Genomic DNA, 27,172 nt, shown 5'->3' on the forward strand with positions numbered 1-27,172 from the left:
CTACTCATCAGGATAGAGAAACTTATTTCCTGAATAATCAACTCTAATTACAGTTGATCTTCTGTATTAATATAAGGGACATTGCATAATTTAGTCAATTATGCCTGAGAACAGTTTTATAAAATTGCATATATTTATATTATCAGGTCATGCAATAATATTAGATTGTAGCCCCATGAAGAAATCTTGGAGAAGCTACAGAATTACTGCCTTGCTTAGCATAAACCAACCAGCTTGATATAGTGAAGAGCTTAGCACTGCAATATATTATCTATTCTCTAATGTACCACTAAGGTCTAAGGACCAACTTGGAAGGCATCTGTTTCGTATGACCAAAATTATGGAGAGAGATACTGAAGAAAGAAACTCCTAACCTGCTTTTCTATGGGAAACTCGACCAGCTCACTATGATTCACCATACAGTGCAGTCTCCTGGGACACACATAACAAGCTCATTTAAAAGAGCCTTGAATTCTTTCTTCCCATACAGATACTATTGTCACAAAGTCCTTTAGGCAAATGGGTTCTTTTCCATAAATCACAGTAACTCTATCAGTATCAGATTTGTTTTCTTTACTGAGCAACTGAAAGATCTACATTTCTTTATGGGAAAAGACAAAGGATACATTCATAATAATAGGAAGTAATATTTAAGTAGTGCTTATACTCACTTAATCCTCACACCAACCTTTAAGAGATACTGTTATTATCATGATGTTAGAGGTGATACACAGAGAATGTGGGTGATTTGCACAAGGTTACACATCTGTGCCAAGTGTCAGAGTAAGTTCAGATGTAGGCAGTCTCATTTAGCATCTATACTTTTAACCACAGGCATATTGCCTTTTGATTTTTGTTCCTGGTTTTTATATATAATATTTTTGTCAGTCTATTGTTTAAAATATTTTATCGTAGAATAATTATGGAACAAATATAAAAAAAAACTAAAGTAGTTGTAATGATAACGGACTTAGTAGGGTAGGAGTTTTTAAAGATTCAAGTGCTGGAGGTCGAGTCTCATCCCAGCATCACAGGTAGAGGACATTCTCTCTAGCTTGTTGGCTGCGTACCATCACCCATCCATGGTTTTTCCTTGGATACATGGGTTTTCCCTGGCTGTGATCTTTCTCATCTGTGTATGACAATTCTTCGCTTCTTCCTAATACCTATGTGATACGGGGCAACAGTAGTATTCCTAACATAATCTCCAGCAATATTATTATTCCGGATCATATACTGAGCTGTGAGGATTGGTTATAAGGCAAATGCAATGGTGTTCAAGGTTGTTCTGTTTTATGATTGGCATTTCTGAATCTTTGAAAAGTGTGCTTTTTCTTTTCAAAATTTTCAGCACCTTGTTTTTGGGATCAAGTCATTCATCGCATACCTGATTCCAGATGTACCAAAAAAACTGTATGACCGAATACGACGGGAGAAGTACTTAGTCCAAGAAATGATGTATGAGGCTGAGCTAGAGCATTTGCAACAACAACGGAGAAAAAGCGGTCACCCTGTTCACCACGAATGGCCTTAGTAGATACCCTTTGCCCAGTAGGAGGGGTGATAGCAACTTCAAAGTGCAGGTGGGGTCTAGGAGGAAAGCATTCCTGGAAAACCATGTGTATAATACTCTACTTGGAAATGCATCACAGCCATTTCTTGGATTTAGAATATCCAGGCTTCTAGGGGGATAAAGGATGACTCATGGCATTAAAAAATGGTTAGGTTGACATTGCAGGAAGCAAGGATATAACTCACAGAGAGCTGTATATTTGAAGGCCCCTGCCTTCCACCAGCTGTAGCATAGTAAGAAGGATGATGGTGAGGTTTCTAGAGACAGAATTCCATGTAAAATTACATAAGCCAGGCATGACTTCAAGTACAGTGTGGTTTTTACTCACATTCTAATCTGATTTTGGAACCTTAGGTTGGGTTCAAATACTCATCAGAAATAACTTAAATGAGGGATTGCCTTTGCTGCCAGAAATCCATGTCCCTTCAGCTTACTGGTTCCTAAGAATTCCCCTTGTTTCTTGCTGAGATTGTGGACCTGTGCCACAGGGACTTTATGCTGCTCTACATTGACTATGCAGTTGAAGAGTTGCACATCAGCTTTAGTTGTCACACCAAAAATCTGAGATTCTGGAAAGAATACCATTCACTGAAATGAATAACAGTCTGTTGCATTCTATTCAAATCTGTTGTATCACTCACAGAACCAGTTGCACTGGATTTTTTTTTTTACTAAATGCCAATAGAGCCACATGCTTGTGAAGTATGGGTGTTTATACTTAGTAGTGTAGAACACTACTAACTACTAATTCATGTTTTGCCATGGAAATCTGTTTATAATATATTTAATTTTCCCCTTGCTGATTTATTACATCAGCCCACTCAGAATGATTTGAAATGCTGTAAATATTTTGGTTTTCCTTGTACCTTTGCACCTTGACCATGTGTAATGCAAGTTACTGTTTACGCAGCTCTGAGACCACTTCCACCGTACACCGTTGTGACTTGTTTTTTCAGGAAAACAGAAGCCAGATGCTTTTCAACTCTTTTGCTTTTCCAGCAATGTGCACTCTTGCTCATGAGTGAATGAAAACAATGCATGAATATAAATTTCTATGACTTGTAACACTGACACATATATTTTTGAATTTTACTTTTCTTTTATTACCGAGGGGAGTTTTCTGTTATTTCTTTGAGAGATTCATTTGATTTATTTTCGAAAACTCTCTCGAAACAAAGGCAAATGAAGTGTGAAAGATTTGCTTTTTGTGTGGAGTTGGTCTTTTGGTGTCAACTCTGTACCTTTGAGTGTGACTGTTCACAGATGGGGGAAGTGGGCAGGGCGGGACATTGAACTACGGAACATCTGGTGAAGGCATACGCTATGGGGGCAGCAAACAAGGAAAGAGAAGAGTTGAACTAAGGAAATGGATGATAGAAATCAAGAACCTTTTCCTCACAAAACAGTCAAAGCTAATCTTAGTTTTCCCCTGAGAATGAGGTGAGACATAACGTACCCATTTACACATAGATGCAATTATTGTGATTATTATTTGTCCAATTAAACAAGGCAGCTATTTCCAAAATTCATAAAGACCAAATTAAACCCAATGGTAATAAAGCTACTTCCTGTATATGCTAGCGTTTCTCTAGTAAGAATATTATCCAGTTTCTCTTACTAGAAAATTATTTTTATTAGTCTAACGCTAACTTTTTTAAAAGGTTTCCTTCTCTGGAAAAGTCATAGTCATTGGTTGGCTGTTTGGTTTTGACACAAATATTCACTTCTTCTGATTCTGAGCAAGAAGGACTTCATCTTCTAAACATCCATCACATGACCTTGCCACATGGGACTCTTCCATCAAATTCCACAGAGGTTCTGTTTTTGGTGCCTGGGTATCAGAGCAGCCTACTTTACTAACTCTGTACTGAAGTTGCAACCCCCTCCATTTTCATAGCACTTGCATGCCCTCTTCATTTGTGTATACACGCCTGAGAATAAATACTCTCCATGCCTGTTGAGGATGTAAACGTCAGGTGTATAACCTGTCACTTATATCTTCTCCAAGTAAGGGACACAGAAGCAAAGAATCATGACAGTATGCCCTTGAGAATTCTTCTCTTTCTGAATTATTTTTTTATAGAACCACCATCAAGGTTTAAAATTATATGGATTGTCTAGAGCGAAAATGTGAAACTAAAAAAACCTATTTTAAATAGCAAAGTATAATACATCCATTTAGAAAACGCCTTCTCTGATATTTTTGAAAGTGTTGGAAAATGGGAGAAACAATGAAAAAGCATCTGAAATTTTCCTCTTGGGAAACAAGGAAGTAGAAATTAGCGACGCCTTCATCATGGTTAACAACAAAATGTTGACAGCCCTTCACAGTGTGTTAGGTGTAGATTATTCTGCTTTAGTTGAAATGCTTTATATCATGGTTTTCAAACGAACATGAATTCTTTCTCAAAGATTTATATGGCACACACTCTTCTCAGGAATTCTGTATTACATGAATGTTGCTTACCTATTTTCATATTTGAAATTGTTGTCTTTTCAAGCACATTAATATATGCGTGCATGTAGTCAACCTTGACTAGTTGTTCAAAGCTGAAATGCTTTCACAGTATACAGTGTGTGGAAAACTGCCCGAGACCCTAACAGAAGTGGTTTGTAATTGTCTGAGTCTGTGCATGCGCTTTTTAGATATGATGCTGCCAAGTGACTGCATGAGGTACAACTTCCAATGCTGCACATTCTCCCAGAACGACTCTGAGCACAATCTGTGGTAGAACGGAATGAAAAGGAACTTTTTCACTCAATAAATTATCACGTGATATATTTTCCTATAATTTGCATGTTAAATTTACTCCTGCCTGATTTTTAAATATTATATTGGGATTTGTTGAGTGTGTATGGGAAGAGGGCATGACTCATTCTTGAGCGCTACATGGCAACGGCTTCTGGTTCTTACAGCCCTTTATCACATGCTTTAAAAGATGTGAGTATTTGTCTTCTGATAAGTTCATTGACATCATCAAGACATTTGCAAATGCAGGTGCAGTGGAGTGTCATATTGATCCTAATAATGCTTTGTGCTAGAAACAGATGGGAGAGGAAGCTGGCTTAGTTCTGGTGAGGGTAATAATGCTTCTTTTTCACACTTGGGCTGGCTCTACTAATTATCATCAAAATCTCTTTAGGACAGGAATTTCAGCACAGATATAGTTCAAGCGGGGGAAGGAGGACATGTAAGGGCACCGGAGCCAACTGTCAACAACAGGCTACCAAGGTGGCCGTTTGTTTCATCAACTTGATGGTTAAAATTGAAAACCCAAGTTGCCCGATGAGTTATTTAACTGATATGGCTGAATTGATTAATATATCAATTTGTGGCAGGTAGACATAGGCCCAGGATATTGAGAGTGTGTGTGTGTGTGTGTGTGTGTGTGTGTGTGTATGCTCACACACATTGCTAGGCACATCTCTTGGTGTGTAGAACCAGTGAGCACCTACTCTCTGAGATATGCCCAAGTCAAGCCTACTGTGATCATCAGGTATTTCTACTCCATTTTTCCCCAATGACAGTGTGATAAAGGCTTTGAAAATAGCTGAGGTTACATCCAGGAAACTAGTGAACATCTTACCTCATTTTTGGTATTCTCAGTGACTCAGAAAATAACCTTTGGGATGGCCTGGAAACCCAGCCCCTGAGGGAAGGGTGAGCATTTCTATTCAAAATGAAATAAGCCAACAATATACAGTCTGAAGGAAAGATTGGGCTAGCTAGGGTTTATGTATTTGCACTGGTGGTAAGTGATCATGGATCAAATTTGCCATCTGGGTTCATCTGAAAAATGACCCCCATTACATTTGATGATTTTCTTTCTAGAGAACACACATAGTACATGGCTACTTCATGCTAAACACATCCACAGGAAGGCATCTTTTTCAGGAAAGTGAAATGAAAGCACACAGTTTGGTAGAGAAAAGATGTATACAATATTTGGGACCAGGTCCAATTTCTCGTACCATCAAAATCTACTCTCTGGAAAAAGCAGCTTATCCATCAAACCTTATCCACAGACTGCACCTGTGTGTGTGCCCCAGCACAATTCTCCCTCCAGAAAACTTCCTGTTGCATGGACAGCTAGCCTAAACTGGGATTCGTGAGGACCCTAGTCCTCCTTCTTGAGGACCCTCCTTGAGGACTCTGTGGATACCGCTCTACACCTTTCCCTGGGAAGGAACGACGGGACATTTTTAGCAAACACCTATATAGACTTCTTCAGAATATGTGTTTCCATCACAATGGCCATTCTTTCTGCAAGAAAAGCGGGGTCTCTGCCCCTTTTAAAACAAAGCTTTCCTAAATTACTAGTTGGACAATAAAACCTAATGAGACCCATTTAGATAATGCCCAGAAAAATAATTGTCATGGTGATGACCAATGCATGGTATTCCAGCTGCCTCAAAACCGTTATAATTACTTTGTCAGTAAGCGTGCCACTCACTACCAGGTGAGCACTTTAGGGCAAGTTTTATATCTTTTCTAATAAGTAGGATGAGAAGAGTTTTCCCACTGATTCTGACACAGTGTACTTTTTCATGATTATTTTTCCTGGGAAGAGAGGGATTAGATGGTCCAAAAAATCTGGTGGCAAAGATCAGTGTACAAGCAATGTTTTGGGGATAGTGGAGGAGACATAGAGACTTTTCTACTGAAAAAATAATGTATCTGATTTGAAGATTCTATTTCAGTATCTGCTGCACACATACTGTGTCTCCCTTCTGACTGAAAAACAACTGCAATTTAGTTCATCTTTTAACATTCAAAAGAAATAAAGTTTTTTATTCATTATCTACTATAAGGTTTATGAAGCTAAACATTGTAGCTTAGAGTTTAGTGAAAACTCCAACTAAAAAAATAAATGTGCCAGTTTTTAATGTCAAAGATGAAAATGCACTTAAAAACGTAAACAGTAGCCCTGGCTGGTATGGCTCAGTGGTTGAGTGCCAGCCTGCTAATCAAAGGGGCACCAGTTGGATTCCCAGTCAGGGCACATGCCTGGGTTGCCGGCCAGGTCTCCAGTAGGGGGTGCATGGCAGGCACCCCCTACAAAAGTATCCATATTTATGTATCCATATAAATATAAATATAGATATATAGATACAGATATCTATTACTGTTCATCAGTAAACATTCCTATCAAACTCTCATAAGAAATTTGCAAGCCAACTTAAGGGAGCTTTGCTCTGATGAAATAAACTGAATCAGTTGTTAAGCTGGTATCTTCAGGTCAGCATTCTTGAAAATGGTAGAAAATAAAGGTACCTGTAAACCGTAGCAATGTGGTTCCCAATTGGCCCATACCATCACCTGAGCTCAGTTCTCCACGCATTCTGCCTGCCTGTATTTCACGGTTATAAAAAGCAGTTTAGGACTGGCTCATGTATTTTCTTCCATGACAATTACTTACATGAGGACATTAAATCAATATACTATGTGCAATTATTCTTAGCTTTTTAATGTGTCCAAGCAGATTTTGAAATTAGAAATTAACTGAATGCCCTGAACAGTTGCATATACATTTGCTTTAACATTAAAAAACAACAACAAAATATATATGTTGCTGTTTGTGGAAATTTCCGAGGACACAAAGATCAAGGTAACCTATTAAGTCATGAGGTAACTTTCGTGTGTGTATGTGCAAATGCGTGCCCTGAGCCTTGGGAAGCCCCAATATTACAGGTACTATTCAATACACTGAACAGGAAGTCGTGTTATACAATATGTCTGGCTGGATTGTGACATGTTTACTTGGGTACTGGGTGAACCTGCTTTAGTCTCTTGGTTACTGTAAAATATTTTACAGTACATAACTATTTTGCATCTTACTCATATCCCTGTGGAGAATGTCCACATTGATTATTTGAAGGCACTTCAACCTGAACTTACTTTAAAAAATAATTAAAATAATTACCTAGCTTAATGATACATCTATGCTCATTCTGCAGGGTTTTTCCTCTAAAATTAACTAATTCTGTAAATACAGCACTTAACTTACAAGTACTCCAAGGTTCTATGAAAAAGGTCCATAACATTTGGCAATATAAAATATCTTAAAGTTCCTACTGATATGCAGAACTATTACCAATTACCATTGGCTGCCATAGGCCAGGACTGTTTGTCATGGGTCTAATTAGAGAGCCGCCGATTCACTGACACCCAGGTAAGGACCACATTGTGATTAAGTAGCCCAGTGTTTATAAGCTTAGCCATATATGCCTTCTGAAAAAAGCTGATATTTCAAATACAAAAGGTAAAATATTAGAAAACTAGGCTTATGTTTGTTGTTCACACAGGTGTTTGCTGGATTGATTTGGTCAGGACCTCACAATAGAGGAGGAAATAATAGGTTGACCTTTTCGAAGAATTAGAGATAATAAAACCCATTAAATGTTTTACAGTCAATTATAAGTTGCACTTGATTAATTTAAAAATTCCTATCATTTTAATATATGCTGTTGGCGATTTGATTAGTAGTTAAGATGTTGGAAAACAGATTCTACTTCAAGGATATGAATGCTAGATAAAAGGTTAACTTTATAGTAAACCTAAATACCTCGCAACATAGAAATTGTGCACAGAGATTTCTAAATATACGAGTGTATATATGGAAAGCTAAAAATTCTGCAACGTTTTAAAACAATTGATTTCTAAAAGAACAATTAAAGGGGGACTCCTCTATTTTGTCCATTTAGCAATCGGATCTTGGAAATACTCTTTGATTAAGACCATAATATCACAAAAATATTTTAGTAATACCCTCTTTGAAATACTGTTTACAAGCTCTTCGATCTGTGGTTTATTTTCCCCCTTTATAATAAAATGGTCTAACCCCATAAAGTTTCAAAACTATAAATTTTTTATTCAAGAAGGACTATTTAAATAGAGAGAAAAGCCCATCGCCCCTCCATTGCTGTTTAGGGGATCACAGCTGCTTGTCATTGTGCACTGAGCCTTAAGTTTGTATTAAAATGCTATCTATTTCCCAAGGTTTACAGTTATAAATGTAATTCTCAACCATAGATATGAATATGGCATTTTTCAGTAACAAACTTGTCTATCTTTATTACAATATTTTTTCAAGAATTTATGACTTTCCATAAAATCATATTTTATTTAAACTTGGCATTAACAAGGCTACTAGTTGGAAATGTATAGCATTACTTTCATTTATACCTATGTTTATCTTTTTATTTCTAATTCTCAGACTACTTCAGTAATACTTACACTATTCCAGTATCTTAAAAATCCCAAAGAGAAACAGTGAACAAACTTAACTTGAAATGAATACATTACTGAGTACCATTTCCTTCCTTTCTTTGTATAATACAGATTAACAAGTATCGAATGTCCCATGCAGGCCAGTCACAGTGCTAGCTACTCTACGTGATTCACCTCCGTACAGCCTCACAACAGCCCTATTAAGTGGGGACAATTTTCACTCCTTTCATTTTGTAGATAAGCTAAGTTTAAAAAGCCTTGCCCAAGCTTACTGAGATAAGTTTGTGTAAGAAAACTTACACAAAACACGTCTGAAGCTAAGCTGTTTGACTATATTCCTCATTTCAATCAATAAGCTCTATTCTTCAAATGGTGACGAAGACAACACCAGTCATCAAAACAGATTCATTCAGAACAAGCGTAACAGGCGTTGAGGTCTTTCCGTTTCATTTTTTTAACCGATATTTGTTGTGTTTAAAACAGAGACTAGCATCAAGTCTGATACCTTTAAGGCTGTCCTAAAAGGTCCTTAACTCATCATTAATGCCCCATTTATGGAGGATATCCCTAGTCATTCCGTGGCAAAAATAAAAATAAGAAAGGCACAAATTTAACCCATTTCCATGACTTGGATTGAACTTGGCGCTGGGCAGATCTTGTACTGCACCAGTGGCCTTTACGCAGCTCGGAGCTGACATTCCCCAGAGAGAGGGTAGGAGAGGCGTGCTATGACTGATCTCTTGACTCCAAACTTCCTTGTTCTTCTTTGCTTTGCTACTCAACAAAAGTGGATTCTATGTGGAAGATGATTCTTCTGTGGATTCCTATCTCTTTCTACCTGAAGCCTTAAAGGTTTGCCTGTTTATTCGATTAGAAAGTATTTGTGAGGTTTACATAATAATATGAAATTACTACCTTCCGTTTGTAAGTCACCTTATTCTTTCATAACATTTCATGTAAGAAAATGTGTGACTGAAGAAAAGGATATTAAAAATATTTCTGGTTAAGTATTAACATAGTACTTTCGAGTACTGACCTAAAAGGGACAAAAATACCTCTAGGATAATTTGTGAGCAAGATATGTGAGAAAACTTCTGAGTGAAATAAAACACCATATGGTACATTTTGTTTTTGTGCAATTTCAAGTGAAAGTTCAAAATCTTGAAATATGTTCCCAATATATATGCCAGTGAGGTTTTGCCCAGATTTCTGCATCCTCCTAATTTTTTTAATTTAAAATGTCCTAACTACTAAAATATTTCTAGAAATTTTGTTCCTTCTCAGTTTCAAATATTTTCTAAACATACCCCTTTTTCTCTTCCTTCAGCCTTTTTCAAAAATATTTTCCTTATCTCTTTTTTAAAAATATTTTATTTATTTATTTTTAGAGAGAGGGGAAGGGAAGGAGAAAGTGGGAGAGAAACATCAATGTGTGGTTGCCTCTCACATGCCCCCCACTGGGGACCTGGCCTGCAACCCAGGCATGTGCCCTGACTGGGAATCGAACCGGCGACCCTTTGCTTCACAGGCCCGCGCTCAATCCACTGAGCTACACCAGCCAGGGCTCCTTATCTCTTTTATAACCCTCTTCCCAATTCTTTCTTTCTCTCCTCCTATTGTCTTCTCCTATTTAAGAAAAGAAAAGCTTTGAGCTGTGGCTTATAAATGGCAGTTGTCATTTTTTCATCCGTCTACGGTTTCCTCCTTCTTTCTGTCTTCTCCCCCTGATAATAGATTCTGGTTACATAATATTCCCTATCTCATGTTTCTTTTAAGGGTTCTTTCTCCTGGCTAACATTTAGACAGCACAGCTTTTGGGAGTCCTTATCCTTGACTATTTGGACCAATTCTTCTTACTTTGCTGACACTGTTTCTAGGCCTCTTGACTTTATCCGGCCACCAGAATAAATATCTGACACCAGCCACAATATATCTTCTTTCCTCTGATCTAACCCCAGTAGCACTGGTTCTTTCCTTTACCTTTTAAGAATTTTTGTTTTGCTTCTTCCAGAAAATCTTCACTATGTCTCCATTTGTTAATTCAACTTTTGATTTTTGTAGTCTTTCTTACTCCAGAACTTTAAAACTTACCTACTAGAGTTCAACTAAGAAGATCTGCTACATTAGCACATTGAGCTTGCATGCCAGAGCTGAATGAGCAGAATATAAGTCCTGTGGACAAGGTATTGTGCATTAAAAAATATCTGCCTGGTGACATTTCCCGTGGGCTGGTGGGCTATTTGCAAGGCCCTTTTACCCAATGCTGTCTTAACAGCCTCCTGCAGGACAGTCCTTTTTTCTCTATCCATCTCCAGAGAAAAACCGCACACCTCTCGTTGAGCACAGAAGCAACTTTCCATGGTAAGGTGATGAAAAAGGAAAAGAAATGCAACACTCAATGCCCAGAGAAGGAAAAGTATTTAGTTATAACTGTTTTCACTAACCAGGAATTCCACTCTCTTCCTGTACTCAGCACCATTATTGCCAGGGCTTGGTTAGGACGCGGAAGTAGCAGGAGTGACTGGAAGAGGACATAAGGACAAATGTGTATGGCAAGGGTGTTGATAGCAGCTGTGTGTCCCACCCGAAGCTGTGGGATGGGGAGAATGTAGAATGTGTGTACGTTTATGCGAGGTGTGGGGGTGGGGTAGATGCCATCCCTTTGTTTAATCAGCAGAGACAGAGAAGCATTTAACATGCCTAACCCCATCCTCGTCGGCCTCCAAACTCCAAAATATCCGACGGTTGAAAGACTGCCGAAAAAGAAAGTTTAATATGACAAAAAGAAAAGCAAACAGAATAATTTGTTGTGCTATGATGAAATCCAGTCTTAATTTATTCAAGAAGGAAGTCACCAGGGCACATAAGGGTTGACTGTTCTCACTTGAAGGTTTGGATCTTCCAAAGAATATCCTAGAGAACATTCACTTTATTTGTAGATATAAATAAGTATAAATAGACATAGAGATTCTTGTCTTCTAGCAGCAGCAACTACACAAAACTACTAACCAATAGGCAAGAAGTACGTGGACTATGTGGAGCTACGTGTGTGTGTGTGTGTGCACGTGTTGCCTTAGAAATGGGTAATCCTCTCAAAGGCCACATTGTCATAGCTTTTGTCCTTAGGATCATACCCTGAAACAGGGGCCGGGCTTTCTTGTCTGAGTCCATTCTGTAAAACAGATTCAGTTCTTGGTTTCCATGTACTGCCATTCTCAAGGTTTTCCTGAGGAATATCGAAAGGCACGTATTAGGGAACTAGTCTTGATATATTCTAAAACAAGTTGAAGGACCCTTGTTTAGGCCTCCCCCTTCGGAAAAAAAAAGTTACATAAATACAAAAGCAGCACAAATAACGGACCAAGGGCACTTTTTAATTGATACCTCTGATGCCTCAATTCATGTAGGCACTATTTCTAATAATAATAAAAACAATAATTTAGTGAGCATTTACAATATATCATGAGTTGCGTGAATATATATGTGTGTATATAAAATTTAGTAGACCAAGCCTGTGGCATACTGGTATTACCTCCTGAGGAGAGACAACCTGTGTCTCAGATGGTGATGGCCTCATGAGGGTACTGTTTGGCAACAGAGCCCAATACTGACATGCTAAGTGTCCCTGCCACCCACTCACTGCTCAGCCTTGACAACATAAGCTGCCTGCCTCAACAGGATTTATCATTTCGTTCAGGAAATTCTTGCCTAGGAAGATAAATACGTAAACTAATAAGTAACTTGATACTTTCCTTTTGGAACTTACTCAAAATCCATTTATCCGAACAATGTACTAACCAACCAGCTGCCTCCTCAGCACAACACAGTGCCTTCCCATTCCAAGCTCCTGCCAAGATGGTGCTCGCCTTACTGCCGTGACTATTAAACTCAGCTTTCCTTCCTATGCATGTTATTATGGTGTTTTGGGGAGAAGGGGAGCAACTGACCACAGGTGACATGATAAGCGTGAGGAGTCGCTTTTCTGGAGTATTAAAAGAATGAAATGTCTGGGATAATAAGCCCTAACAAAAAAGAAACAGAAAAGGAAAACCCATGCCTGTCATTAGTCACGCTGAGAGGACCAACACACACCACTAAGACCAGCTACAAACATGAGAGAAAACATTACTCCTCCCAGGTTTCTGCAGTCGTCAAACACCATAATGACTTCAAATGCTTGGGGCTCTTTAGCCCACGCTGCTCCAGGCAGCTTTATTTTCATTCTTGCTTCCCTTCTCCTCCTTTCAGGATCCTTCAGGGGGGAGCCAACCCCAAAATACAGGCTAGTCTTTCCTTTTCTTGAGGACAGCCTTCCCTGGTACCCCTGGACTGCCCTCACCCCCACTCTTTCAAGCTGCATCAGTCAGTAAGTCTAATTTGGTCTGGCCACAGGCTGTGATCTTTGGAGGAGGTGGCCCTAACAGTACTTGGACAGTGTCACTAGCCCTGCCTGGGTGAAGCACAGCTCTCAGTGGAGTCAGGAGAATAGGGGTAGTGGGATGGAGAAGGTTATGTGTAATCCTGCTCCTTCTCTGCCTAAGTTCCCCCAGTAAATCTAACTTTATATTGATGCTCCATGGAACTAGAGATGTTTGTGTGCCAGTTGTGCTGCACTATTTACCACTCCCCACCCCTGACCCTCAGAGCTCAAGTGAAAACTGAAGTCGGGAGGCATAAAGTAACTTACCCAAGGAAAGCAAGACATGGAATCAGGGGTAGACCCATGGCCAACACTAAAGCCTATGCTTTCAGCATTATGGGGTACTGTGACCCTATTTTATTCCTGTTCTAATATTCATTTTTATATTATTTCCTAAAGTCCACCCTCGGAGGGGTTAAATAAAATTTTGGAAATGCATCATTTGCAAAGACAACAGTTTAGCCCAAAGGCGCATTTAGCTACACAACATAATTACTTGCTTAAAAGCTAATCAGCTGAGGTCACTGAGGTTGGAACCCAGATTCCTTCAGGTTCTAATATTCACTGCCTTCCCTCCCCATACCCACCCTTTCGAATGCTCTCAATGAGCAAAAGGAAATCTCTTTGAGCCAGTGAATATTTTTCAGAAGCTCGAACATCAGCTCACCTGATCTGTTGCACCATCGTGCTGAACTCCGCACCAGCACAGTGTTTTATATTTTTTAGACCAAAAGCAAAATAAGTTGCAAACGGGTTTAATTAGCACTGGTTGAATATCCTCGCCACTTTGGTGACCTGTTAATGAAAGAACAGATGGATTAGGTGGTTGCACACTTGAGAAGTAGGTCTCTTCTCAGCCTAAGAGCTGTTTTTAAACAAGCCTGACTGGTTAAAAGACAGAAATTAGTAACTGCTCAAAGGTGTGGGAGTAGCTTTTTAAACATCCATGAGGTGTCAGGTGAGGCAAGCTCATGGCCATAGAGTGAAACAGAAAAACACTTATTTTAAAATATTTATTATGGAGAACACTCCGGGTACCCTTTCACAGAAGTGACAGTGGGAATTATGTAATTTCTCCCTTTAGGAAAGCTCTCAGCTTTCAAGCTGGTCAGATATACTAAAGGGCAGTGGAGTCAATATTTGTCAAATTGAAAAGGTTACATTTACTGTTTCTTCTTCTTTCTGCCCCAGCATCCTGAACATACAGTACCCTCATGTGCTCCCCAGCTACTCTAGACTTGGCTGGTACTTCCTTCCCCATCATTACAACATACCTGCTCAGTGTCCCATTCCTTCAAGTTCTACTATAAAACAAAAGTCTGGGCAGCAAAGACTACAGTCTTAAATGTCCAGCCCTTAAGGAAAAAAGTTTGCTGGCCTCTGTATCTTTGATCTCGCCAGAGAAATTTCCAGGATTACATTCTAAATTGTCAGGAATTATATATATACAATTTATTATATTACATATATTATGTATTATATTATATATATATTAATTAAATGCTTTGGGCTTTGCTGGCCAGAGGGCCTTTCTTGCAGCTACTCAGCTGTCCCTTTGTAGAATGAAACCAGAGACAATAGCAAACAAATGGACATGACTGTGTTTCTATAAATATTTTTATAAAGGCAAGAAGTGGCCACATTTGTTTAGTTTGCTGACTCCTGACCCAAGAGATCAGCTTAATGAGCTAATAACTAAAGTTTTCATATCTGAGTCTTGCAGCCATATGGTTAAGAATAAAAATGGGTAATATTTTTTTAAATTTTTATTTAATTCTTGTTCAAGTACAGTTTTCTGTCTTGTATTCCCAGTCCTGCGCCCCCAGTGCTCCCCACTTCCCTCCCATTTCCGCCCCCAACCTTAGTTATTGTCCATGTGTCCTTTATACTTGTTCATGTGAGTCCTTCCCCTTTTCCCCTGTGATTCTCTCCCCTCTCCCCTCTGGACCCTGTCAGCACGTTCTGCATTTCAGTGTCTTTGGTTACATTTTGCTTGCTTGTTTGTTTATTGTTTAGATTCCTGTTAACAGTGATATCATATTGTATTTGTCTTTCACTGCCTGGCTTATTTCGCTCAGCATAATGCTTTCCAGTTCCATCCATGATGTTGCAAAGGGTAGGAGCTCCTTAAAAATGGGTAATATTCAAATGAATACAAATTGTTGCCCAGCGAAAAATAGAATAGAATAAATTTATTTGCTCTATTCTCACAGTGGGATGATCTGTCCATTTAATAAACCAACAAGGATATTCGTTCTTGACGTAAAAAAATGGTATTTTTAATTTATATGGTTAAAGATATAAAGGAAAATAACTTTTAGCAGCCCAGTAGAATTTTACCAATAATAATAAAGACTCTGGTGGGTATCTTAGGCCAAGATCACCCTTTAGCAGCTTGCAGAGAAAAATTAATAATATAAATGATCTGGTGGTAGTAATCAAAATAGCCATCGTTCTGTTTATCAACCTGTATGAGTAACATGAGTAGCAGATCTTTAAAGTGCTGGGTTATCCAGAGGAAGCAGAACTGACCTTGTCACCCAGTGATACCAAGCAACCCAAATGGCGGGACTGAGAGAAAATAGGACACAGAGTGAGCAGGCCTGCAGAACTGACATTGTCACCCAGTTATACCAAGCAACCCAAACGGCGGGACTGAGAGAAAATAGGACACAGAGTGAGCAGGCCTGCAGAACTGACATTGTCACCCAGTGATACCAAGCAACCCAAACGGCGGGACCAAGAGAAAATAGGACACAGAGTGAGCAGGCCTGCAGAACTGACATTGTCACCCAGTAATACCAAGCAACCCAAACGGCGGGACTGAGATAAAATAGGACACAGTGAGCAGGCCTGCAGAAGGCCTCTGGTCTTCTCCACTGATTTTTAAACCTTGTAAGACATTTTTTAAACATAGAATATTATAGAAGGTTTGTGAAGGCCTCTTAGGCCAGAACTGGAGGTATCAAGTCAGCCCTAGGGCCTCATTTGAAAGACGTACCACGAGGCAGGCATCGCTGATGCCAAGAGTAAATACTTTTTCCAGAGATTTGTTGGAGCGGCATAATTAGACTCTCATAAAGCGTTCCCTTTTGGTCTTAAGGATACTTTGCTAGAATTTGAGACATTTGTAGAAAAAGAAAACACAAGAATGAGTACAAAGACAGTCGTTTATACTCGAGATGGCAAAGAATTTCCAAGCCAAATGTAGTGCAAGTGCTACAACATCAGCACAAGAACATGGGAACTTCAATGTGCGTATGGAAAACACCTAGACAAGGCCCTGGCACAAGGTTTGGTGCGCACACACTTTCTGCTTTGGAGCCAGGCAGCTAAAGCTTTGGTTGTCTGCTCAAACTGTCTGACCACTGGGCTGATAAGTCTAGGGGCATCCTACCAGCATCAAGGAAAAAAATTTTATCTGAAACCAATTTCACAGAGAAAGATATGGGGGAGTGTCAGCACATGAATGCCTGGGGTTACAAAATTTATGTTCTATACTATATCATATACCCAAGGGTGGCTTAAAATTTAAGAGAACAGCTGGTGATATCATGCCTGGTGGAATAAGTCACTGGAACTTGCACATACTATATCCAGTACAGTCACCAGAATTATTGCCATTTAGATTACATGTTGGGTAGGAATCTTGACTTCCCATTGCCTACAGTTATATAATGGTGGTGGGGAAAAATACAACATCTTAGCACTCATTCATTCAGCTGAAATACTCATATATACTCCAAAGAGGCAGAGTAGCAAAATTACAATGGGCTATGTCACCCCATTCTCCCTCACCAATCCCTCATGAGCTTTGACATAAAAAGGGCATTAAATCATCAGGACAGTGGCTCAAACTATGAACGGTAAACACTGGTAGCAAAAATGTCTGACGGTGAAGCTGCTCACTGCGCAGAGCTCATGCCCCTGTAGGAGTGACGTCTAGAGGACAACATACCCGAAAGTGGCAGTGAGACTCTCCTCTGCTTATATAGCCAGTTAGTAAAGGCTAAGCCATGAGAGAGTAGGGTGGTCATAGGAAAAACTCCAGCCTCTTACTGAGATAAAGGGGGAAAGAATCACTCCTGACATTTAACCTTCCTTATTGATTGTTATATTACAAAGGATTTCTCATACCCAGGCTTCTGGAGGCCATGTGTCAAGACATTTTTTTGGTAATATATGGAGGATATTTAAAAATATATTTTATATGTATTATTAATGATATGTTATATATTAATCATGTATTAATCTTTAATATTAGATATATGATTAATAATATATATAAAGAGGGAATATATATAAAGAGGGATGTGTTTGCAAATCACTTTGGAGAGTAGATAGATCTCTGGGAAGGGAAGCTATTTGTGGGGGATCCAAAACCACACCAGTAGAACAGTCACTCGTCCACCAATGCATGAAACTAGTCCAGGTCTTTCTTGTCCCCAAAGAGGAGATCCATGCACCAACCTGTAAGGGAGCTGATGATTACTCCAGCGGCAATGCAGCCCAGGCAGCCCACTGTACTGTAGTACAGGTAGGAGAGCGAGTACCAGGTGTCAGCGATTGCAGGTCTGTGGAGGACAATAGCACGTGTGAGTCCTCAAGTTATGATTCACAGGGACCTAGAGGACTGTGGAAGGTTCATTTTGGGGCCTGGCATCTCTCCAGGCCCCAGAGCTTCACTTCTTGTCATTTGATTATTTTTTGAAGACTCAAAGGTAGACTGGTAGTGCTTGGTATTCCACTCTACTATCCATCCCCAAATTACAAATATTGCTATTGAGATACAATTGCAATGAGGACTGTGCATCCAATTTCTTTTGTATCACTTATTCTTCAGACATTTATTAAGCCCAGATTTAGTCCCAGAAATTGTGACAGACATTGAAGAGTTATAAAGCTGCCTTGAGTGGTGTGGCTCAGTGGGTTGGGTGTTATCCTGCAAATAGAAAGGTCACTGGTTCCTTTCCTGGTCAGGGCACATGCCTGGGTTGCAGGTTCAGTCCCTGGTTGGGGCCATGTGAGAAGCAACCAATCCATGTGTCTCTCACACATTGATGATTTTCTTCCTTTCCCCCTCCCTTCCTCTCTCTCTAAAAACAAATAAATAAAACCTTAAAAAAAGGAAAAGGAGAGTAAGCCATGAAGTCTAAATATAGAAGTTAATAATCATAAAATGGAATGGCAATGTCTTGGTGGAATAGGAGTGTAAGAGGATTCCGGGAGCATTAGAAAGGGCAGCAAACCCAGCCTGACGTATGAAATGATACCTTAGTTCATTTTTAAAGAATGGTTACTAGTTAATCAAGCAAAGACAAGAGGATACTATAAGCACAGGCAAGAAGGAAATAACAACATGATAGACTAGGAAACTATAAGTCAGTTGATATTGTTTGTACCTAAGGTTTGTGGGGAACAATAACTCTAAACTAATGAAACTCGGGCAAATGAAAGCAAGATAATGCAGTGCTCATACATTATAAAGAAAGGACCACCTTCTCGGGAGCATAATTGGGTGTGGAAATGCAAATGTATTAAAGTCAAGCACAGTGCTCCTGGCTCTCTCTCTCTCCTCTACGCCCTCGTTCTCTCCAGATAGATAGATAGATAGGTAGATTGATAATAAAATTTAATATTTATAGATACACAGATATAATGTTTTAAAGGTTTTATTTATTTATTTTTAGAGAGAGAAGAAGAGAGGAAGAAAGGGAAATAGGGAAACATCAATGTGTGGTTGCCTCTTCAGCCCCGTGTTCACTGGGACCTGACCTGCAGTCCAGGCATATGCCCTGACTGGGAATTGAACTGGTGACCCTTTGGTTTGCAGGCCAGCACTCAATTCACTGAGCCACACCAGTCAGGGCTCGATATAATTTTATATCGAAATATAAATTTAATATAATTTAAAATTATATATATATATATAATTAGTATTATTTAATCCTCTCAAAATCTTGGTAAAGTACTTAAGTTCAATAAAAATGATAAATTCACAGCACCGCTCCTTCCTCGGTAAATCCCAACCACTCTCTGTGCTGCTCACAAACCTACTCAGCGCCCGTATTCTTTCAAAAAACACTAGGATCTTCAGAAGTATTTTCAGTCTTCTCCCCGTTTTATCTGTTTACACTCGTCCCTCCAACTTCCCTTCTCTCACACTGACCCTTCCACACCAGGCTGCAGAGTGGATACGGACAGAGCGGGAGCCCTGCAGGACGCTCCACAGTGCCCCCTGCTGCCCGGAAAACGCCCCTCAGCAAAGCGACGTCTGTCTGCTCAGACTGATCGCTGAAGAGTGCACCTTTGTCTAACCTGGTGACCCACTCCCTGGGACTTACTGCCATCTTTAGAGGCCCCATACCTGCTGGGTAGCACCGGAGGCACAAACTCTGTCACATTTGATGGGACACACTGGTTTGTCGATAAAGACAAGGGCCATGTCTTGGAGGCTGGTGCAGGATAAATGAAGGCCCCAATGGCCACCCAAAACGACAAGATGATCCCGGTCAGAAGGCCTCCTAGAGCACCCTTGTGAAGGAAAAGAAAAGTTACTGAGAGGTTTGGCAAAGATGTCGGAAGCTTGATGAGGTGGAGAGTGCTGTGCCTCAGGGATTCTGGTTTTCCACCCAAATCTTAGTCACTCATTCTGGAAACAGCCTTCCTTCCAACTCCCACAGTGGGGTTTTTTTTATTTAAAAATAATTCATTCCTTAAATAAAAGCACTACATAATTTCCCAGTGATCATTATATTTAGGTTCCTAGCAGGCATCTTTTCCCTCTCTCAGTTTAGTCTCTTTCTCCCTCTTATCACTTAAAAAGCTGTTGAAAGCTCAGTTCCCAATGGCTGAATTTCAGACATTTGGGAAAACCTCAGATAATGGGGACAGCATGGTCATTTTTCACTGACATCTATTATTATAAGCTAATGACACAGAAACTCTAGTCCCCTATGCTTTTCCAGGTGATACCAGCAGAGTCTCTGACTCCCAAGTTTGGAGTGTTGGGTCTAAATTCTAGCATGTATATTTACTCGCCCTTTCATTGCTCAATAAACAGTGAAAAGTCGCCACTTCTGCAAAGGAAACAGAACAGTCTAAGCAGAGACCAGTCCCACTGGAAAATTAAGTCTGGATACTCCTGGATTCTCCCGAATAGCTGAACCTTCTCTGCAAAAAAAAAACAAACAAAAAAAAAAAAACAACCACTACATGTTTGTTCTCTGTTGATGCAGAATAGAAGTTCTCCAATAACAGCACTGGAATGTTCTGTTATGATTTAGGGAAACTAAAACAATGTGTGTGATTTGAATGGTTGTAACTTGGTCTAGACGAGAAGTCTGCAAGCATGTATTACAAACAGCCAGCTAATACGCATTTGAGGCCTTGTAGGCCATTCAAGGCCTATCACAGCCACTCAGTCCTGGCCCTGCAGCACAAAAACACCAGCACACTAGGGAAACAAAGGACAGTGGCTGCGTTCCAGTAGAGTGTGTGGGCACTGAAAGGCGAATTTTTAATATTTGTGTCACGAGACATTCTTCTTCTTTTGATTTTGCCCAACAGTTTATAAATGTCAAACCATTTTTAGCTTGCCAGCCATGACGAAACCAGGAAGATGGTTGGATTCAGTGGGAAAGATGCAGTTTGCTGACGCCTGACCTACCAGTAAAGGGTGAATGGATTTCAGTACAAGGCTCCACCCTGACTGATTTAGAGCAGCTGTCTTGAAAGCCATGCTGAGAATTCTGACGTTGCTTCCACATTTAGTAATGAGACAGCCAGGATTAATTAGAAAGATCTTCCATGGCCAATGACAAGGGGAGAGGTGATGCAAATTTGTAATATTTATTATATTTTATCTAGAACAAGGTGGTTTTCCTGACTAAATAGAAGGACCACAATTCACTAACCTAGGTAACAAATTAATGTCTAGAATGCATTAAGATATTATGTAGCTAGCTATCAGTTCTTCCCTGGATGAGAAATTGCCTTTTTTCATACTGTCTCTCCAAGGATATAACTATCCTTGTCAACTTCAATATCAGGAAAGTTGATTAAAACAAAGTGTCTTCTAATAAGACTGCAGGAGAAAGACTGCAGATTCCTACATGTCTCTACCTATCCAGGCCCTTCCCATGAGATTTATCTAGAAGAGAGGTCAATAATGGTCAGGTAGCCACAGAGACCCAGTTAGGTACACCATCTGATCAGGCTTTATTGACGACCGTATAGTCTATTAAAAATACACAGAGTCAGGCTTTCTGGAGTCTAACTTTCTAAAACTTTATGTATGTGAGTGTATACATGGAAATATTAAAAATATCAACTTGTTAGATTGAAATAATATTTAAAAGATTTTAAAATATTATTATTTTTCCAAATAAATGTTTATTTTGATTTATACTTACTTCATAGTCATCCAACCAACATTTACTTAAGGACAAACTATTAGCTGGCCAGCTGGCAAAACCGAGAAGATCCAGCTCTCAGAGTATACAGGGCTTGTCTCCTCTTCCCTCCTTCAATTAGTTCATTACAACAGAAGTAAAAAAAAAAAAAAATAGAAAAAAAGAGATGTGCATCTTTTTTTAAGTTTTAAACTTGTGTTTAAACTGAAGTATTTCTGCATTCAATATCTATTTGAAGTTTCATGCTGTGGGCCCTTACTTCAGAGAATGTAAACCCTGAAGCATCTGCTTCGATGGTGTGTCACTTGTCGTTTCACAACCACCTCGTACTGGCTTCGCTTTCCGCTTCCAAAACAACTTCACTGAGTCAGAGATGGGAAGGCTCAGGTGTTGTTCAGTTCTATGGAAAGAAACCACCAGGGGTTTGTTTGTTTGTTTGTTTGTTTTTGTAGTTTTGCTTTGGCAAGGGCAAATGGCCTTTCCATGGAGGAGTGAGGGTTGAGAGAAGAGAGGGGAGTGCGGGACCCTTACCTTCCAGTTCACAAAAGGAAACAGGATCCCCAGCGTGAACAAGCCCAGCATCGGCCCCCCACACATGCCGTGGATGCTGATCGCGGCCTGCGGACAAAGGCAGGTCAGAATCACAGCTTCATGACCCACCTGGGCCCACCTTGTTTTTAGACTTGGGATAAAATTCAATCCTACTCCTGACTGCACCACCAATTAATCACGGGCTTTCTGGAAGTCATTGGTCCCTTCTGGGCTCAATGATAAATATTGTGTTAAAAAATAAAAATACGTATAAACAGACGTGTGTGCATGTGCCTCTACACTCAGGTAATGTGGATTTGGCAAAAGTACTTTTCCCTCAAGCTGGAACTCATTGATTTGTTTGTATTTTCTAGATTATCAAAATGTTTTTATGTAATGTACCAAATAAGCACACGTAAAACACATTTTGTATCTTATGTAGTTGATCAGTGGTTCGAGCAATCATCTTATTTTGACAGCAATAGCCTGTCCCTCCACCTCTGACATCTTACACAGAACACCTCAAGGAAGTTGAAGCATTGAGGTGTGGCAGGAGGCCGTAGGATGCTCAGGTCCCATTCCCTTCCTTTCTGGCTTCTTGTGGAAATGGAATCTGACAAATGTATTTCCATATCTGATAAGCTCTAATCTGTTGAGCCCAGTGGAGTGGCAAAGAGTTGTCATTAAACTAAAGGCTGTCAATCTATAGCCTTGTTCCGTGGCCTCGAACAGCAGACAGGATTGTGCAGGCAAACACGCATGCACACACACACACAGCTACCCTGCAATCAGCCCTGTCTCATCCCATTAATGCAACTATAGGGCTCTTAGATCAAGGGGCTGAGATGAGGATGTTCCAAAGGCCTTATACAGATGGTATGTCATGGTTGTCAGGCGCCCCCTTTATGCCAGACAGTAAGGATGAACTACTCGGGCGCTCTAAATAAAGGACCTCATTGAGTCCTTACAATTGCCTTGTAGTGGGTAGCACTAATGCAACTTGATAGATGAGAACATTGGACTGAGAGAAACCATAGTTAAAATAAAGGCATATTCCATCTAGACAGAGGCAGAGGTGAGATTTAAGAGTTTTAAGCCATTTTGCCTGGCTATAAAACCCACATTTTCTTTCCAAAAAGGAGTGTTTAAAAAGAAACAAAGTTAAGAGCATAGATCACCATAAGGGCCTTCTTTGTTTCACTTAAAGGGAAAATTTCTTGAAAGAGTCCATCACTAATAGAATATTTAAATTCTAATGTTGGCCCTGCCACACAGAAGTATGATTCGGTGAACCTTCTGTTGTTAACTCAGGTTCGTTCTACTCCAGAGAGACGTCCCCAAACAACAAAGGGACGTGACCAAGGGGCTTTCAAATCCCCCCCACCTGTGTTGTAAGTTCTTCTGTCCAGAAACAGGAGATGGAAGGCAGTGTCATGAGTGCTTTGCTAGATTAATTTTTAGAGAACTGAATGCCACAAATAAATCTTTCATAAAACAGAGGCTGATAAGATTAAAGTTGATATTTTTCCAAAACATAGATACTTAATTTAATATTCTTGACACTTCCTCTGTTGATGGACAGCATTAAATCATAGTTGACACGGTTGCTGAATTTGGAAACACATTTACTAGGTATTACATGGGAAAGTCAGCTGAAAAAGGTACTTATCTCTCCCAGTAGGGGAAAAATTAAAAATCTCTTACAAAGCCATTAGCCTCAAGAAAAATAAAAGTCTTACATGATAGAAAGAAAAAAAACTGAGGAAGTCAGTGATGCATGCGTCCACTCACACGCATGCATTTTTTTAAGCAACATTATTGAAAACCTATGGCATGCCAAGAAAATGCAAAGAATCTTCATATAATAGAAAGATAAAGAGGAATCGAGAGGGTCAAAGTAGAATCTGAAGACGTGCTTCTCTATTATTGCTTTGCCAGGTGGGCAGTTTGGGAAGGGAACAGGTGTTGTGACCTCAGGAGACCAGGGTCATAAAGCCGGTTCAGCCACTAACTAGCTGTGAGCACTTGAGGGGGATATTTCTACTCTTTTCTGTGTTTATCTACCAAAGGATGGTGGTAAAACAGATTGCCCTTCAGCCTGAAGGTGAGTGCTGGCATTTTGTGGCACCGCAAGTGGGACCTGTGGGAGGAAGTTCAGGCTGGATAATGAGTGGGTAATCGATGAGTCCTGCCCCAGCTCCCTCTTTCATTATGTGACTTCCAGACCACGACTTCACCTCTCTACACTAGTTTCTTCAGCTATCAAATCAGTAGATTAATCAAACTACCCCCTAGAGAATTGATAAAGATTAAATGAAGTAATATATTTGAGACTGTACCTAGATTAGATAAGCCTCTCACAAAATCAATTGGTTTTTTTGTCATGATTATTTCTCCTACTTTTATTTACTTCAGTAGGAACTTCTCAGATCTGAATTTTAAAAGTTTCTCGTTTTATTACCGTGTACTTTGTCACCAAGTCCCATTATTAGTTTTTTTTAATAGTTTGTTCTTCTGAACGTAATTTTGGTTGAAATGTTATCTGTATGTCTAATTTGGATCTGGCATCAGAGAATGGCTTGGAGGAACAGGAAAAACATTAGACCACAAAGTAGGTAAAATGTTGCTATGAGATTAAATGTGTCTTTTCCCCCTTTCATTACCTGTGTGATGCTCCCCATGACGGACGCAGCCACGGCCATGGAGGTACATATCACACCAAATAAGATACCTGAAAGGATAAAAAACCTCATTACCATCACCCAAGCTGGCTTTGAGGGGTTCCTTTAGCTTTTGCCCAGAACCACCTCTGATGCAAGCCCAATCACAAGGGGTGTCCGTGAGAACTGACCTCAGCCATCACAAGCCCCAAGAGGAGCATTTAGGAGATTTTTCTCCCCAAAACATGCTATCATAGGTCAGGCGGAATGATAGAATCTAGTGTCAGATCATTTCCTATCCAAGACTCAAGAAGAAAGCTGTCAGGTGAAGGCAGCGTGGAGCTGTTGGAAGGCCACTCATGGAAGCTGATCCAGACAGTGAGCAGGAACTAACTCCACTTTCACCAATAAACCATCACCTGAAGAACTTACTGACTTCTCTGGGATTCAGACAGCTTGCAAATCATTAAATATGTATACATTTTATCTTACAGGCTTTGCAAATCCAGACAGTTTGGCTGGTTGTTTCCCTGAGTGCTTTATTCACGCCACCCTCATGGCCCTTGGCGTATAGCATTCTGGGCTATTTGTTCACGTATCCATGTCAGACAACCATCAGAGCCCTCGGGGTGCCATGCTGGGAACCACCTCCCACGGCACTTCTAGGCCCACAGGGTCTTGCTGGTGAATCAGCATGTATCTCCTAGTTGTCTGTTAAAGGTGATGTCTTCTTTTAAATCGTCATCTTCTTAAAAATAATTGTCTTAGCACATTTTGGGTCAAAAATTACCTTAAAAGTACATTTCATACCCATTATAACTCATAAGCTCAATAGGAGAGGGAGAGAGAGACAAAAAGTTGGAGCTAAATGTCTGTGGAAACATAATGACAGAAATCGAGAGAAAGTGATTTGCTCATTCTCTTTGAAATTCTCTGTCAGTTAAATATCTAGATCGGTTTCCAGTGACTATTAATTCAAGTTTATTGAATATTGACCATGTGTCAAGTACTTTACCAGAGGTCAATACTATAAAAAGTCAGAACTTGACTCCTGCTCTAAAGATCTCACATTCCAAAAAGAAAGTACATATTAAAAAATTAATATATCTAACAGTGCCTGATACACAGCACACACTATGTGTTTTCTATTATTATTATTGTTATTATTATTTTACATCGGGGTTAATATATGATAGTTATGATGCTTATTATAAGTAAGTCACTCAAAAACTCTGGTTAACATGTCTTCATATTGGATTTTCTAGCTTCTCAATAGGACACAGAAAAAGAAGGAAACTCAAACCAATACTAAAAGCCAAATTTGATCAATAAATACATTTCAGAATTCTAAATTCGTTCCTATTGCATTCAAAGATGATAATTAGATTGCAGAAAATAATGTTTTCTCTAATTCTGTACTGCTTTATGAATGAGGACAACTTCAGCTACCTGAAGAAAATGACAGAACATGTTTTCTCTCTACTACTGATTATCCTTCAGTGCACCAAGAGTTACATGTCCAAGTGAAATCGTCAGCAGCCATCCCTCAATCCAGGGGTCCTGCCTTTTTTTGTGCTGACTATAGAACTAATCCAACCTCTCCCACACCAAATACTTACACTTCAGAAGAGCGCTATCAATAACTACTACAGGGCAAAGCAGTAAAGGCGAGTGGGAAAGAAAGCTCCACGGTTGCAGCTCATGCTGTGGATTGTCCCAGTGCTACAGCAGCTCAGAGGATCAGACGATAAACCATGGGCATAAGAGAAACTTGTTCTCAATCCAACACATTCCTAAATATATGCTAGAAACTGGAATTGTACTGGGAGTAATGTCCATCCACCTGCTGTAAGCTCTAACTTATTATGCAAGATAAGTAAATAGATGCATGCAATTTAATTAACCAGCTGACAAACATGCGGTGAGGTGTTGATCTGTCCTTGTTCAATCATAAATAAAAAAAACAAATCATATGAAATTCTTGGCAAATGCTGTCAAACAAAGGAATAAATACATTCACCTAAATGCTCAAATAAAGGCTACACTTTCTGGAAATAATTTACCTTAAGGACCAGAAAATAAAAATATTTATAAACTGTTTGGCAAACTTAATATAACATATAAATATGCAATCTCAATGAAGCAAACAACAGAGAGGGCGAGAGAAAACCAATGAAATGAAAAACAATGAGATAGGGTGCACCACCAATATCTTAGGCGAAGATGGATCCAGTGTGATGAGGAAAGACCACAGGAAATAAAAGCCATAATAGTTGACCAAGTACTTCCACTCTTCGGTACTTATCAAAAAATAGGTTGTATAAAAGTATTCATAGCAGCTTT

At 39.6% G+C, this 27,172-nt stretch overlaps 2 protein-coding genes across 5 annotated transcripts in view; one reads left to right on the top strand and one right to left on the bottom strand.

The window, feature by feature from the left end:
* The window catches only part of ANO3 (anoctamin 3), a 292,127-nt gene extending 287,776 nt beyond the window's left edge, over window positions 1–4,351 (top strand). For all 3 annotated transcript variants that reach the window (XM_037040409.1, XM_037040410.1, XM_037040411.1), the window contains one exon: window positions 1,352–4,351. In XM_037040409.1, the coding sequence (XP_036896304.1) occupies window positions 1,352–1,534 (183 nt within the window). In that variant the 3' untranslated portion in view covers window positions 1,535–4,351. The remainder of the gene's footprint in view (window positions 1–1,351) is intronic.
* A 587-nt stretch (window positions 4,352–4,938) lies between these two features.
* Window positions 4,939–27,172, bottom strand: part of SLC5A12 (solute carrier family 5 member 12) — a 46,986-nt gene continuing 24,752 nt past the window's right edge. Inside the window, exons 10-16 of one of the 2 annotated variants that reach the window (XM_037040412.1) lie at window positions 24,833–24,900; window positions 22,170–22,256; window positions 19,592–19,758; window positions 17,695–17,798; window positions 13,892–14,019; window positions 11,871–12,030; window positions 4,939–4,979 (exon numbers count right to left, since the gene is read on the bottom strand). In XM_037040412.1, coding sequence (XP_036896307.1) covers window positions 11,878–12,030; window positions 13,892–14,019; window positions 17,695–17,798; window positions 19,592–19,758; window positions 22,170–22,256; window positions 24,833–24,900 — 707 coding nt within the window. In that variant the 3' untranslated portion in view covers window positions 4,939–4,979; window positions 11,871–11,877. Of the gene's footprint in view, window positions 4,980–10,482; window positions 12,031–13,891; window positions 14,020–17,694; window positions 17,799–19,591; window positions 19,759–22,169; window positions 22,257–24,832; window positions 24,901–27,172 lie in introns of those variants that run through there. The other variant, XM_037040413.1, reaches the window with a different exon arrangement.

Source organism: Sturnira hondurensis, unplaced genomic scaffold, assembly GCF_014824575.4.
Source record: "Sturnira hondurensis isolate 20B ecotype Veracruz unplaced genomic scaffold, ASM1482457v3 Scaffold0002638, whole genome shotgun sequence".
Classification (NCBI taxonomy): domain Eukaryota; kingdom Metazoa; phylum Chordata; class Mammalia; order Chiroptera; family Phyllostomidae; genus Sturnira; species Sturnira hondurensis.